The 14,230-nt window shown below is 47.8% G+C and overlaps 1 protein-coding gene across 6 annotated transcripts in view; it reads left to right on the forward strand.

Moving 5' to 3' along the window:
* The window catches only part of BCL11A (BCL11 transcription factor A), a 75,411-nt gene that overhangs the window by 17,040 nt on the left and 44,141 nt on the right, over positions 1–14,230 (forward strand). The window contains exon 1 of one of the 6 annotated variants that reach the window (XM_040059388.2): positions 4,924–5,044. The exons of the other annotated variants lie outside the window; for them this stretch is intronic. Within the exon in view, the coding sequence (XP_039915322.1) occupies positions 4,969–5,044 (76 nt within the window). The 5' untranslated portion in view covers positions 4,924–4,968. Of the gene's footprint in view, positions 1–4,923; positions 5,045–14,230 lie in introns of those variants that run through there. 6 annotated transcript variants of the gene reach the window in all.

The raw sequence follows: 14,230 nt of genomic DNA on the forward strand, positions 1-14,230 counted from the left end.
CTTCTCCCTCAGATGCTCCAGTAGAAAGAAGCAAAATGATGCATCTTCTTGCCAAGTTTCCTTTAGTGAATTGAGGAATTAGGAGTCTAACCTTGAGTAATTAAATATGTTCTATCAGTTCTCTTTTAATGTTAAGTACACTTGGTTGGAAGTGTAGAAGGAAATTGTTCCCATTTGGGGGAGACATTCCTTTAAAAAATAATTCTACATGTGTAGATAGGAAGGAATTATCTTCCGCGCTCTGGAGATGCCAGGGCCGGAGGGAGAGGTGACAGCAGGGCAGGATGCGGACCCGTCTCTGTGTGACCAGCACTGAAAGCGCGTGCCCAGGGCCCCATCCTGTGCTGCCTGTGGGTGCAGAGCTGCTGCTGGCTTTGGGGCTGTGGCCCTGCCTTTGGGGGACGCTGCATAAAGGGCAGGGAGTGCTCCCTACTCCCTCTTTGTAGGAGCAAATTATGCTGCTGCTGCTGCTCCTCTTCCGCTCCAGTCTCCCGGTTGTCTCATGGCAAGGAAGGGTCTTTTACTCCTGCCTGTCCGGGCAAGGCGTTAATCCTTCAACCCTGGGATGGGAAACTGGGAGCAGCCTGGCTAGAAGCCTGCCCAGCTCATAACTGCCTGGCTGGGGCTTGCCATGGTTGCTGTCCCCTGTCCCTCACGCTGGCAGCGCCACAATTCCTGGCTGTGGGATCAGGCCCTTGCCGTTGCTTCTTCCCTTCGGTTGTCCAGCCTTGGTAATTGATGCTCAGCTTTGGTTGGAGAGTTTTATCACTGGGTAAGAAGATGAATCGGAGGGGTGAAACGGATACCCTGATTAAAGGAACTGCTTAATGAAGGAAAATAAATGGAGAGGGAAAAGGACCATTCTGGAAGGAACAGAAGTATAATTTTAACCTCGGAGGAGACCTGCTGCTGCCCTTCCATGACTTCCACCCATACCACGCTAAAAGCGTGGTGCAGTTCAAAGTTGTTAATATTCAGCTGGGAAACAGTATCCAGAACACAAATAAATTATTAAGTGCATGAACTTTTTCAGCAGTAAGATGAACTGATGGGGTCCATCTGCGAGATCCAGGGGCTTTTTATTTGTGTGTGTCGAACGATTCTGCCCTCTCCGACTTCATAGCCTTTGGTCCCTGGCCAAGTGCATGCATAATTGATTCCACACGCGCTATCATTTTCTTGATGTAATTGCTTTAGTAAGATATGTTGAAATCTAATGGATAATTTACTATATGAAAATGACAAAAAAGTAAACGTTCGTGTTTTGCGCTGGGCACGGAGAGGAGAGTGCCCAGGTGAACCCTACGTGGAGAGGGGAAACCCACGTGGACATCTACCATGAGCAAAGATGGAGGTAAATCGCTGGAGAAGTTCAGTGCAAACTCTGGAATTAATTGGAGTTTTACAACACAGGTGAAAGCAAAACAGTGGCGTTGTTTGGAAAATTATTTTTTCTGGAGCGATGACTTACTTGCTTTTCTAATTGCTAGAATGTGAACTGAGTAACAAGTTCTCTGCAGAAGGCAAGGGGGGGAGTGTTTTTAGAAATCAGTGTGTCCTGGACTTGCTGCCCGGTGCTACAGAAAGTCCTGACACTGGTGCCTTGCCTGGTAAAAAGATCTTCTCTTCTGGCTGCTTAAATAATGCACCAAATTAAAATCAATGCATCAGGTTGGGCTGGATGTATTTTTAGAGATTTCAGAAGTGTATAAATATCAAATCCACCTATAATTCCATCCCCATCCAAAGGAAGATATGCCACTTGAAAATTTGACATAACGTTGGTCTTTAAGAAATGATTTGTTAATCTAATTTTCTTTCCCCCTTGCTTCTCAGTCCTGGAATATTTTGTATTCCTTTCCGTATTTTTTTAAAATAGACTTTTGAGGTGGTGTAGACACAAAAGCGTTTTCTGATTTGCTCCCCCCCCCCATGATGTTTTCAATGTACTAAAAGAAGAAAAAATATCCAAGGCAAACCCACATAACTGTAGCAAAACTGTTTCTGAGCAAGTCATAATAATGAACAACACATGATCTGAAATGTGATCAGCAAACATATACTTATGCCAAGGAATTTTTGCCATTCACATACCAAGGTTCTGTAAATCAGTAAACCGCGGCAGAGGAGCCCCCGGCACGGCAAGGGGAGGAGCAGGAGCAGGAGCAGGAGCAGGATGGGCTGCCCAGCAGAACAGTCTTGTTCGCAGAGCAGGGAATGGGAACAAGTTTTCTCTCTTCCACCTTCCTCGTCTCCCTCTCAATCCTCACCAGCCTTTAAAGAGGAAAAGTGCAGCCTGAGCTATCTACGAAAGCAAAAGCAGGCAAATAAGTAGCAAAGGAATGAAATTTCATCTCAGACGTGTTCTATGGGATTTTTTTGCCTTCCCCCACCTCCCCATCTTACACAGAACCAAAATGTAAATTACTTTCTGGTCCTAATTGGATTTAATTATTTCTTTAGGAGAGGATGGGTGGGAGGGGGTGGGAATGGCACACAGCTGTCCTGACAAAACAAAGGAGCCAGAAAAGCCTCACTTTCCCCCATGTTGGCTAATAAATGGTACAGAGGATCTTAGTGCTGGCAAGCAAATGGAGTGCTCTGTAGACCTGGGGAAGGGGTAAGCGCTGTCGGCAGCCGGGAGCATTAGGAAAAGGCCAGGCTAGCTGTTAGGAAGTGCCTTTAAATGGTGATTAGTGGTTTCCTATTAATTTCTGTAACTGCCCTGTGTTTTAGAGCACCCAGCCTGGCCCTTCCCTTAACCTAAGCCACATTGCCCAGGTGCCTCAGCCATGTGGTGGGACCCACACTCAATACTGGGCTGTGAATACCTCCAGCGCCGCTAACCTGGGAAGCACCAGCTCCCTGTGGCACTGCTGGGAAGGACTGGGAGTGGATTTGGGGGCCCTGCACTTGGTGGTGTGTTCTCTCTGCCCCCAGCTGGGGTCTGTGGCACTTGGGTGCCAGCAGTGGGGTTTGGGCGAGCTGATGCTGCTCTGTGGGTCGGTGGCACATCACGCCTGTGGATCTCCAAGAGCTTTACAAGCTTTAATGAATGTGACCACTAACGTGATTTATAGTGCGATTCATTATTGGTATTGGAGGGACTGTATTCTTATTTTGTCATTTGCTGTTAAAATTAATACACTCCATGCTGGCTATAAAAGTGTATTTGCATTTAATTGCAAGTCAGAATGAATTAGTGGATATGATTTAAACCTGAACTCACTCTCTAAAAAGAAATCTTCAGTGGGGAAGGAAAAATCAAGCCCTGTGCTGGGTTTCTTTGGTGGACATGGGGATGGAGACAGGAATCGGGGAGAGGAGGGGGCAGGCGGGGGCTTGGCTCTTTTTCTTTTTTTTTTAATTCTTGAGGCTGCTTTCAGCAAAAAATGCCTTTGCCAGGAGGGGCTTAGGCAAAGTGGTCAAGCACATCTGCTCCTGGGAAGGTAGGGAAGAAAAGAGGTTACTAGTAATAGGGCAGCAGCACAAAGGGAAAATTGTACACTGGAAGCATTAGTCTCCTCGGCAGTGGTGTGGCCAGACTGGTTTAGCAGACAGGATGATAGATTGCTTTGTCAAGGGTCCCAGGGTGTGCCCTGAACTTGAAGCACTTTGTTTATCTTGAATAGAAAGGGAAAAGCACAGACATAATCGATGTCTAGTTTTTTAGGAGGGAGGAAGAGGTAGAAGAGGGAGCGAGGGGGTGGTGGTGGGGGGAGGCCCTGGCTGTGGCTCTCCATTAACAGATGAACTTGGCTGAAGTCCAGAGTTTGATGAGAGAGTGTCACAGCTCTGGAGCCGGCCAGCCTTTTCAATAATTTTCTTTTTTTTTTTAATACCTGCTGACTGTACATCAAATGCTCCCAGGTCTTTTGGCTAAAGGCAAGAAGAGGGAGAAGGGGGGGGTGTGGGGGGAGAAAGACACAGCTCCATTTTTTCCCTCTGAACCAGTTGAGACCAGTCCCTTGGCCACGCACGCAGGTTCTATCATCTTTCCTGGCTCTCTGTTGGGAAAAAAAAAAAAAAAGAGTTGTCACTGTGCCAGTAACCTGAGGGCCCAGGACAGGAAAAAAAAAAGGGGGTTGCTGTTCTGAGAGGCACACTAAACTCAAGAGTGTGAGAGCAGGAGGGTCTTGCGTGTGTCTGGGAGATTTCAGAGATAGCAGGAATTAAATTGGGAGGTGAAAAGCATCTGCAAGGCAATGCCTGCCTGGCTGGAGAGAGCAAACCCTGGGGGCAGACCCAGTGCAGGTCCACAGCTTGTGCGTGACAACACCTTTTCATGGTGGTTCCCATCCATTCAAATGACTTTATGAGAAACAAAATCAAATTGATCCCCTCGTGCAGACGTGCACTGGGTGTGAAGGTGGCTGCGCTTCCAGCCTTTATGCAGCCCTCACAGAACATCGCTGGGCCATGCCCAGTGTCGAGATGCTTAGTGGAGTGGTGAGAATATAGCCAAAATCTTTGTAATGCCATGGTGGTGAGAATAACGACAAAATCTGAGATCTTTGCTGCGTTACCGTTGTTTTTACCTAAAGTTCCTTCCTTTGCGAGAGGTGGATGTGGTGGGCATGTAGCAGATGAGGCTGCAGGGATGCTCTGAGCCAAAGCTTCCCTACAGTGCCTGGCTGGGGTTTGGGTGGCTCCAGAGTGCTTGTGCCTCTGAGACACAATCTGCATTCATGCTCGTTTTGGGTATTTTTATTTTTTTGTTGTTTCGGATTATGCCGTTTCTGACAGTTGTTCAGCTACTTACCAGTCTTGGCAGGAGGCTGATCCTGTAACATCCTGACATTTTTGCTTTTTAACAGGCCAGTCTCATCGTGCTGGAACAAACAGCAGCTTAACTGCGTTTCACTCTGGCTGATTTGAATAACGTGTACTCTGGTCAAACAAGAGACTCCTCAAAGGAAGAGCTCGACGCCTTGTTTCCCGTCATGCTGATGGACGGTGGATTTCAAAATGCTCGGAAAGGGCATAGCTGGGAAAACACTGGCTCCCCCCGCTGCAAAGGGCAGCATTTTCAGAGGTGTGAAGGGTAGGTCGGAGTGGGTTGGGTCACCTGCCTGTCCTCTATCCCTTCCATGTGTTCCCAGCATCACGCCTTGCTGGAAATTGTGAGGTTTGCTTGGCACTAGAGGCTTCATGTCACCTAGCTTGGAAAGTGGGCACATGTAGGGATGGCCTCTGTTAGTTTAAGCTTTGCCTGAGCACCTTGCCCCATGTGGGCATCCAGGTCTGCGAGTCCTAGTTTTTGAGGAGGCTGGGAATATCATGTGCTGCCATGATTTGGGAGTCCCAGCTTGTCTCCTCTTGTTCCCCCTTCACGTTCTTAGCTAGCAGCTGGTGATGTGCAGTGCACTGTGCTCTGGTCTGTGGGAGGAAAGTACAAAGGCTGGGAAGAGGCTGTGGGATATGACTCCATGAGGCTGAGTGCCAGGGCTCTGGGTCTGGGAATCTCCTTCCGTACAGTGGTTCTTCCCTTGCTCCTCGTGTTTTGTGTCAGACTGTAGCTGGTTTGGTGGTGAGCTTCCCGAAGACTTGGCACCCCTGTGCTTTTTCCCAGGCGTTTGCCTATGCACATGAGCAGCTCCTGTGTGTGCAATGCATGCACAGGACTCCTTGTTATCTGCTGATCGAGGTGTTAGCCTCTGCAGGACCCGAGTGCCTCGCAGATACTAATGAACGCACCCTCGCACTGCCAGGGCGAGAGAGGCAAGTGCTGTGGCACAGGTAGGGTGGCTCACCATGGGTAAGGCCCAAGAGCTGCAGCAGAGTAGGAATGAGAGCCCAGCCTCACTGCTCTTCCTCTCTGCTGGTGGCTGGGCAAAGCTGGGGAGAGGGCAAAGACATGGTTGCATCTCCAAACCAACCTGCTCTTTACCAGGACCTTGCTAAGGAATCCACCTCGCTTTACCGCTGGCCTGGGGGAGATGCAGCCCCGTGGTCTGGGGAACCTGTGCTTGGCTGCAGCCGTGCCGTGCCACGTCCCCTGGCTGAGATTCACCTGTACATCTGTGGGGAGGCAGCGGGATTTTCAGGGGCTCGCTGTGTTTGGGCAAAAGGCGTTGGTAGCAAAAGTGGGTTGTATGTCCAGGAAGCAAGGCGGTGACCTTTGGGTCAAGTACGTGTGTCTGGAGAGCCCACGATAAATACTGTACAGTGGGAACAATGGGGCTGTAACAGAGCTGCGCCCAAAGAGGCTCCGGCCGCGCAGCCGGCTGGCTGAGAGGCTGCCGGGGGAGCGGTGTAGTATTTCTACTTCAAACTGATTGAAACGTCGACTAAAAATCAATGTTGTTGACTAGGGATAATTTACAGTTTTCTCGGCGCTAAGTAGCCGCGCGCGTAAGGATGTGCTCCGGGATGAGCGCCGAGTGGTCCGGGCGCGGTGCTGAATCAGATGCATTATAGGTCAGCTCTTTATTTGTTTCATCACGACTTTTACACAGTTGTCATGTAATTTATGGCTGCTTTCACGTTGTCAAACATTTTCATTGTGGCTGCTTCTTAACACGCTCCTGACACAAACACGGCTGCTTTAAAGCCACTGTATTGTTTCATAATCTGAGAGGAGGACTGTAAAACATCAAATTACACTATCTTCAGGCTAATCTAAATGCACTACAGATTGAAATCAGAGCTCATTTGTCCCTGATGCAAATTATTAAGTTCTAATTATAAATATCCATTTAATTACCCCATACATTTTTATTCTGCAGACCTTCTCAGCAATTCTGTCTGAGATACAGTAGATGTATAGGAGAAAATCTGCAGTAATTAATGTGCATTTCCTAAATAATAAAGAACAAACATGAGCCACTTTGTTCATGGATGACATATCCGCACACACAGTTTTAGCTATCCGTGTCATGGCGGCAGATATTGAATGCTAATTCAAAAATAAATGGAAAAGGCAAAAATTAAAAGTTTGGGGGTTTATTTCCCTCCTTTCCCTGCCTGTTGTGGAAAGAGCTGGGTATTTCAGTGCCTTGTGCCCCCTGGGAGAGGAATGAAGATAGCTCTGGGAAGCACAGGTTCATGCCCCATGCCTCTGTCTTGTGGAGGTGCTGATCCTGAAGCTGCCTTGTACTGGAAGCCCCACAAATCCAGATGCATCTTGCAGTTGAACAGGCTGAGGGAGCCACTCTCTGCCCCTCCAGCCTCTCCAACTTCTCAGTTTCGTGCCCAACAGCAGCTGGGCAGATTACAAAAGCTCCTCTCGGGCAGCAGTAGGGAACATTTGTGATCCCCTTCTTGCTTCTGTGCTCATACAAAACCCAAGGGGCAGTGACAGACACAGAGAAAGCATTTGTGGGGGCAGATCCTGCTCAGAGTTACCCCTGGGGTAAATCTTAAGTGTCTTCCCTGCAGGCAGGAGAGCCACCTAGTAGGCACAGCGGTGTAAGAGGGCTTGGGCGCGCAACCTGTTATGATTATTTATGCGCAGATTAACAGAGAGCTTTGTCTACCAGCCACCAGTGTCTTGGAGGAAAACTTGGAGAAGGTGGCAGAGTCGAGCTATACGAGTGATGCCTGTCAAAGATCACCAGAGGAGCATGTGTGCGTGTGTGAGTGTGTGTACCCACAGACATACATGGGATGGAAGTCTCACTGCATGGCAGTTAATGTGGGCATTGCCACAGGCTTCATTGCACTCCCTGTTTATACCCATATTTGCATCTGCTTTCTGGGTGATAGAGTAGGCTTTCTGGAAAGGATACTTGTGTGCTATCAGTAATTATAAACAGAAATTAGCTTTGAATTTTCTCAGACATATATTCCACTAAAGCTCCATTTATTTAATCAGTTAAGAAGATGAGGGGCTGTAGCAGTGTCCTTAATTCCCAAATAACTTTGTCCTTATTTATTATAATCGTTTTATCTCAAACTTTGTCCTAGAGTCACAGGGCACTAAGAAGAAAATTGTAAAATGTTGGTAAGAGCCTAAGGACCCTTATATAAAGAAACCAAATAAAACCCCTGTCTGATTTCCTAAATAGAAAAATAATTACCTTGGCTTTTCTAACGGCAGTATATTTTTTGGGAAGATCAGCTTGTCTTCTTGTCTTTTTTTTTTGTTGTTGTTCTCGTTTCCCCCCCCCCCCCAGAATGACAATTACGATACTGCTTTGAAACATGTTTTTTATTACGATTCTTCTGCAGCACAGTCACTGTACAAATAATACTGCTTGAGATTTTGCATGTTGCTGTCTCTATTATGCAGAAACTTAAACTGCAGCCTAACCTGGCAGTTGGATGGTGAGCGAGCCACGCTGCAGGCTCGCAAGTGCTTTAATTCCCACATGATCTGCTTTTACCTGAGCAACTGAATCTCTATCTCTGCTCATGTTGCTGTTGTCTGGAGCAGAAAGTCAACTACGTATCCCACCACCCACACTAGCTTTTCACAGCTTTATAGTATCTACCTGTAGTAGTTGTTGTTATTATTATTAATTATTATTATTATATCCTCCAAAGGCATCGGTCGTCACATTGGTGATGTCTGGTGGGGTGCTCTGGCTGGGACTCGCTAATGGGGTCTCCCATGTCAGGGTGTGATGTATGGATTTTGTTTACTGTGGCATGCTTTGTTTGTGAATGAGGCTGTGGCAGTGGGGCAGGTGATGAATGAAGACACTCCACGGTTTCATGCTCGTCCCTGTGGTTCCAAGTCTCCAATACAATAACGATCCTCTTGTGATACACAGGGATTTATGTGCCTGCAGTGGCCTTAGAGCTGAACTTGAAGGCGTGGTAGTCCAGTGCTTTGTGGTATTTTTGGTTAAACTTTGGTTTATGTGTGACCTGGATAAACGCTTGGAATTTGTTGTGAAAACCTAGGAGATGCGTGAATCATCCAATTAAATAATTTGCCTGGCTGAAATACTGGTCTGTTTTTCATCTTTGGGCCTCCGTGAGTCAGCTGGGTGAAAGTCATCACCAAAACACAAATGGCCAAAGAGAATCACAGAATGGTTTGGGTTGGAAGGGGCTTACAAACTCATCTGGTTCCAACCTCCTGCCACTGGCAGGGTCACCTTCCAGTAGACCAGGTTGCTCAGAGCCTGATTCAACCTGGCCTTGAACACTTCCAGGGACGGTGAATGTGCATGTGCTGTCAGGGACCTCAGTGATTAATGCCTTCAGAGGCTTCCCTACCTTCTGAGATGCAAGTAAAGCATTAATTCTTTTAAAAGTCATGTTTGCTGTAGTGCCTTTACACCTGGGCTGTGGAGACTGGAGTCAGGGCAGGGTAAGGGTGGCCTTCACCCTTGGGGCAGGTGGCTTGTCACTGGCAGAAGGATGGCAGAAGCTCGGAGCTTCCCACTGTTCTGTCCCATAGGTCTCACATTCCCTTTTTTCTGCCCTGTGCATCCACTTAAATGGACAACTGTGATCTGTACGCAGGTTCTTCTTACTTATTTTATCTCCTGAAAGACTCCAACAAGCTTTTACCCACCGAGTCTATAGAGAAAACGGCCAGGCAATTTTTGTTTCAATTTAGGCGTCTCTCCGGAGCGCTAGTTCCAGAGACTGATCAATAGGTTTTATTGTAGACCTCACTGTCTCTAAAAGCACCGTGACCTTATCCTGTCTAAAAATAGCATTTGCTCTTGCTGCCTGCAGAACCTTGACCTGTGACAACCCATTTGGAGCATAACTGACACGTGCAGTCAGCTGTGCATCCAAGACCCTTGCACACCCCGAGAGAAAGCTCCCCGTGCTCCTCGTAGCCCTTGTTGACAAGGAGAGAGGGAGGGGCGTGGGGGTGGATGAGGTGCTCTACTCCCTCAGGAATCCCAAAATGGATGAGGGTTGGTCTTTCCCAGGTGCTGAGCGAGCCCTGCTCCAGCCCATGGGTAGTGGGAATTGAGCACCTCTGAGCATCCATCTTCTTTTGGGAAGAGCCTTGCATGCAAACCCAAGTACACACTCACACCAGCGCCTTGTGCTGCATCCCTGGGTGAGTTCCTGGGCTTTGGGAAGTGCTGCTCTAGAAAACATACTCTCCTTTGTTTCTAAGCTGCTCTTCTTATATTTGGACAAAAGAAGGTCACCTGAGTTACATTATTTCCTGGTCAAAGGGTGTGTTTGAGGCAGTTCTTGAGGGCAAGAGTGAGTGGGGAGAGCTCAGCATGGACTTTGGTGACCTCTTCATGCAGCTCAGGGGCTTGAAGTGGCCTCCAGCTACTTCCTGCCTGTGGCAATGTCAGGCAGAGAAGAACCCTGTCGCACACCTGCATCCTTCACCGGAAAGGGCCTGTTTAGTGTTTTCTGTGCAAATGACGGGAGGTGGGAGAAGAGGAGCCTGCAGGGACCCTGGCACCCCTCCCTCCCGCTGTGGCCGCTGCCCAGCAAGGGTTAACCATCCTCCCGGGTGAGCAAGGTCTGGTGCAGAGCCTCTGGGAGATGAAAAGGGAAGCAGCTATGATTGCAGAGCTGTAAAAGGTGGCATTTTGTTCTCCCCGCCAACAAAAGCCAGGACTATTGTTGCCTCCGAGCTTGAAAGAGAGGTCACCGGTGGTATTAGTGCAGCTAATCACAGGAGAGGCCGGGTGGGCTCGGGCACTGCTGGCGGGGCTGGGACCGGCCAAGGCGGGCTGTTCCCAGGCACGGGTTCCTCTTTGGTTACACAAAATGTCCGCTCCCGCTCCCCTCATGCGCAGGCTATTATTAGCTGGTGTCACTCGGTTATCTGAGAGTGGCGCTTTTAGCTGCCATCTAAGTGCTTGACACTTGGGCTTCCAGCAGATTAAATTAATTTTTAGGCTGGTTTGGCTTTACTGGGTGTAGACAAAGGGAGCAGCTGCCATGGAAATGTAACGTGGCACTGGTGAGGGTGGACAGCTCTAGCTGGTGTTCTTCTCTGCCTGCACTTGGAGGGTCTCAATATGCAGGGGACAGTTTTGGTACCTAAACCGCCATCCCTTGAAGCATGAGCACCTGAATACCCAGCTCAGTGACGGGCCATGTCCCTATTAGTCAAAGCATGTTGAGATGGAGAGCGTTTGGATGTGACCAGCTGGCAAGCGCGGGCAACAAACTGGTGCTTATCTTGTGTCTGTCCAAATGCTGTAGTGCAGAGCTCATGATAAATATTATTTACTTATTGATGAGTCTGTTGGTGCAATCCATTCCTTTTGCTCCTGGGCATGTTTTTGTCTTACTTATTTTTGGCGAAAAAGCAGGAGGCCTTCAAGAAGATTCTGCACAAGTGTTTTCTGTCCTAAAAGCAGATCAGGTCAAGAAATTAGTCAGAGGTGGAACTGACTTAATTGCCAATCGTTGCTCTGGGGGACTGTCACAAGGGATGGTCATTTCAAGTGGAGATGGTGAGGGGAAAGGAATTTAAAACAGGGTCAGTTTCAGAGACTGAGTTTTTCTGAGTCAGTTCTAGGTGGAAAAGTCTGGTTGAAGACCTTTCCCTGAGGTCTTCAACTGCTGCTTGAAGGGCATTCTTTGCCATGGGATCTAGTATCACTCTATCTTTAAAGTTACATTGAGAGGGATCAAAGACACCGCTCAAGATCAAGACACAGCTGGCCCTGCTCCAAAACTGCTTCCTCAATAACCTTCCTCAAGAAGAGCAGGGTAGCGGCAGGCCAGGAGTCGGCAAGGTTGTTTGTGTCAGGAGATATTTTTCTCTTGAGCTGGCTGATGAGGTTCCAGGATGGCTGGTGCCTTGTGCTCCTGACATGAGGCATCAGACCAGTCATCACCCCAAAAACCTGATGGGGGTGGGATTTGTGGGGCAGGGGAGCAAGGTTATTCCAGAGCTGGGGTGAGCAGCCGCTCCATACGGAAACAGCAGATGTTAAAAAAAGTAATGGCTAGATTAAAACTCAGCCTCTGTCTTCAATTCATTGCTGTCTTTTCTTGTGGCTTTGGGGTCAACGACTGGCGTAAGCAAGTTCCATTTTTGCTGTGGTAGCTCAGCACTGACTGCTGCGCAGCTCTGGCAGGCTGGCTTGCTTTCTCTTGAATCCTCATCACCACTCTTCCCACTTACTTGCCTGCTGGCATGGGAGAGTCTCTGCGGCTGTGCTTTTTGTGCAGGGTGCATTTCAGGGGAGCATGCGCAGGTGCTGTGTGGGCATCGCTATGGAAGGAGGTATGGGCTTGGAGGCTCCAGAGCCGAGGTTTTCATGGGTAAGGTGCAAAGGAGAAACACCTCTGGGGTTTCTCTGCCCAGCCTTGCTTTTGGCTTTGATCCATAGGAGGCTGATAATCACGTTAAATTGGCCACCCTTCAAAATGAGGTCAGGGCAGTGGCGGGAGATGCAGAGCCGTGGTGAGGGTGCTGTGCAGGCCCCGGCGTGGGAGGCTGGTTGCCTGCTCCTTGCAGCCCTTGGCATGTTGCTCCCTGAGCGGCCTGGAGGCACATACGGTGACCCCGGCCAAGTTTTGGTCCTGGAGCTTCCGCTCATTCCCTGGGGGCCTTTTTGGGGGGGTCACAAATAATTCGACTTGGTGTGTTGCAGGGGGAGGATTCCGCCTCAATTTCAGCATGTAGTGGTGTGTTCACCTGAAAAATGAGAACCTCTTTTGGGTGGGTAAAATATCTGCTGGAAAGTGTGACTGGGTGAATTTAGGTACAGCTTTGGCTGGCAAATAAAAGGAGAAATTGAAAAAAAATAGGAAAAATTTTGGTCATTGAACCAAATATAGAAGATTTTATTTACTTTCATTTCATTTCTGTTCTGGTTTTCCCTCTGAATTGTCTGTTTGGAAATCAAATGGAAAAATCTGTTTTACGTCCTGCACTAATTAGAACATGGAGCTCCTATGAAGGGGATTAAGTTTAAATTATTAATGTCTGCACAACAATTTGACAGCCTCCACTGAAGGACAGTTACCTGCTCATCTTGTCTTATATAGAGTTTTGTTCAGTGTTGCAGCAAGGTGGAAGTTTCATACGGATTTCTGGGCACATTTATAGGTACACCTCACCTATATGCTTTGCCAGTAAAAAGTTTTGCAGCAAGTGGATAATGTGTTTTAATCATCCCAACAGACCAGTCAGCAGTAGCTTTGCTTTGAAATGTGTGTTGTTGGGATGGAAAGCCCTCCTTGTCCGTGGTATTTTGGGAGTTAGGAGGTGGATTTTATGGAGTGCTGATTGTGCTGCTTTCCATCTCGCTGGGGATGTCCATCCTGATGGGTGTTGGCTGGGACTTGGGGAAGGTGGTGGCTGCTGCTCTTGCTAAGAAGCTCTTGGAAACCTGGTTTTCCATTCCATAACTCTCAAATTTAAATTTGTTGTTGGGGCTGTAGTATGTCAACGCAGTCAAATCCGAATCATGTTTGCATAATTCACACCTCACGTCTGATGGGAGAAAAAGTGTTTCCTTAAGTTAACAAAAGCCTGTAATTATTTTCTTCTACATGTTGAACTCTGAGAGAAAGGCATCTCCTTGAATTTTATTCATTCTATAATTTGTTTTTGCTGTTGTTTCAGAATAATTTAGACATGTATTTATTAGGAACTGGCAGCATCTGCTAATTTTCAGAGCCATCACAATGATGGCAACATAAAAACTTGAGGCCAGAAGTGGGGCCAACACCTTATTTGCAAGCAGTCACATTTATTTTGGTGCTAAGGCTGCTCTGTTAACAGAGGAATATGGTGTTCAGCATAATAAAAGAGTATGAAAATTTGGCCCTGAGCAATTACTTCTGCTGCGTTGGGGTCAGATTGCGGAGCCTTTACTCATCATGGTAAGTATTTATTAACCTTCGGAGAACAATGGTTGTAATGAGATTACCTGGGTAAGTGCTTATCCAGTAGGGAAGGAAGTTTTAGAGCCTGAGCCCAGTGGTGTTTTAAGAGAGATAAGGATAAAGATAAGGAGGGCTCTTTGCTCTGCAGGCTGCTTTCCTACCTGTGCCTGGCAGGGCTGGAGGGCAGCCCAGACTGGCCAGGAGTTAATGCCTTTTGAAGTGTGGTTTCACTCTGTGTTGTCTTTCCCGGATTAGCCGTGCTCGGAGGGAGAAAAAGCAGGAAAAAAGTCAGCGTTTGAGTGACGTGGACAAAGTAATTGACTATCAGTATCAAGAATTACTGCACAACCATGCAGGGGACAAGTCAGAACATACCTTGACAAAACCCTGCAACAAAGGGCTGCTCAAACACACCCTTCAGTCTCGGGAGCTGTAAATTGAGCTTCTATTCCAGGGAAATACTTTTAGGCTTTGTGTACATTTTTTTGGTATCTGCTTG

The sequence above is a fragment of the Hirundo rustica genome, chromosome 3 (genome assembly GCF_015227805.2).
Source record: "Hirundo rustica isolate bHirRus1 chromosome 3, bHirRus1.pri.v3, whole genome shotgun sequence".
In the NCBI taxonomy this organism is placed as follows: domain Eukaryota; kingdom Metazoa; phylum Chordata; class Aves; order Passeriformes; family Hirundinidae; genus Hirundo; species Hirundo rustica.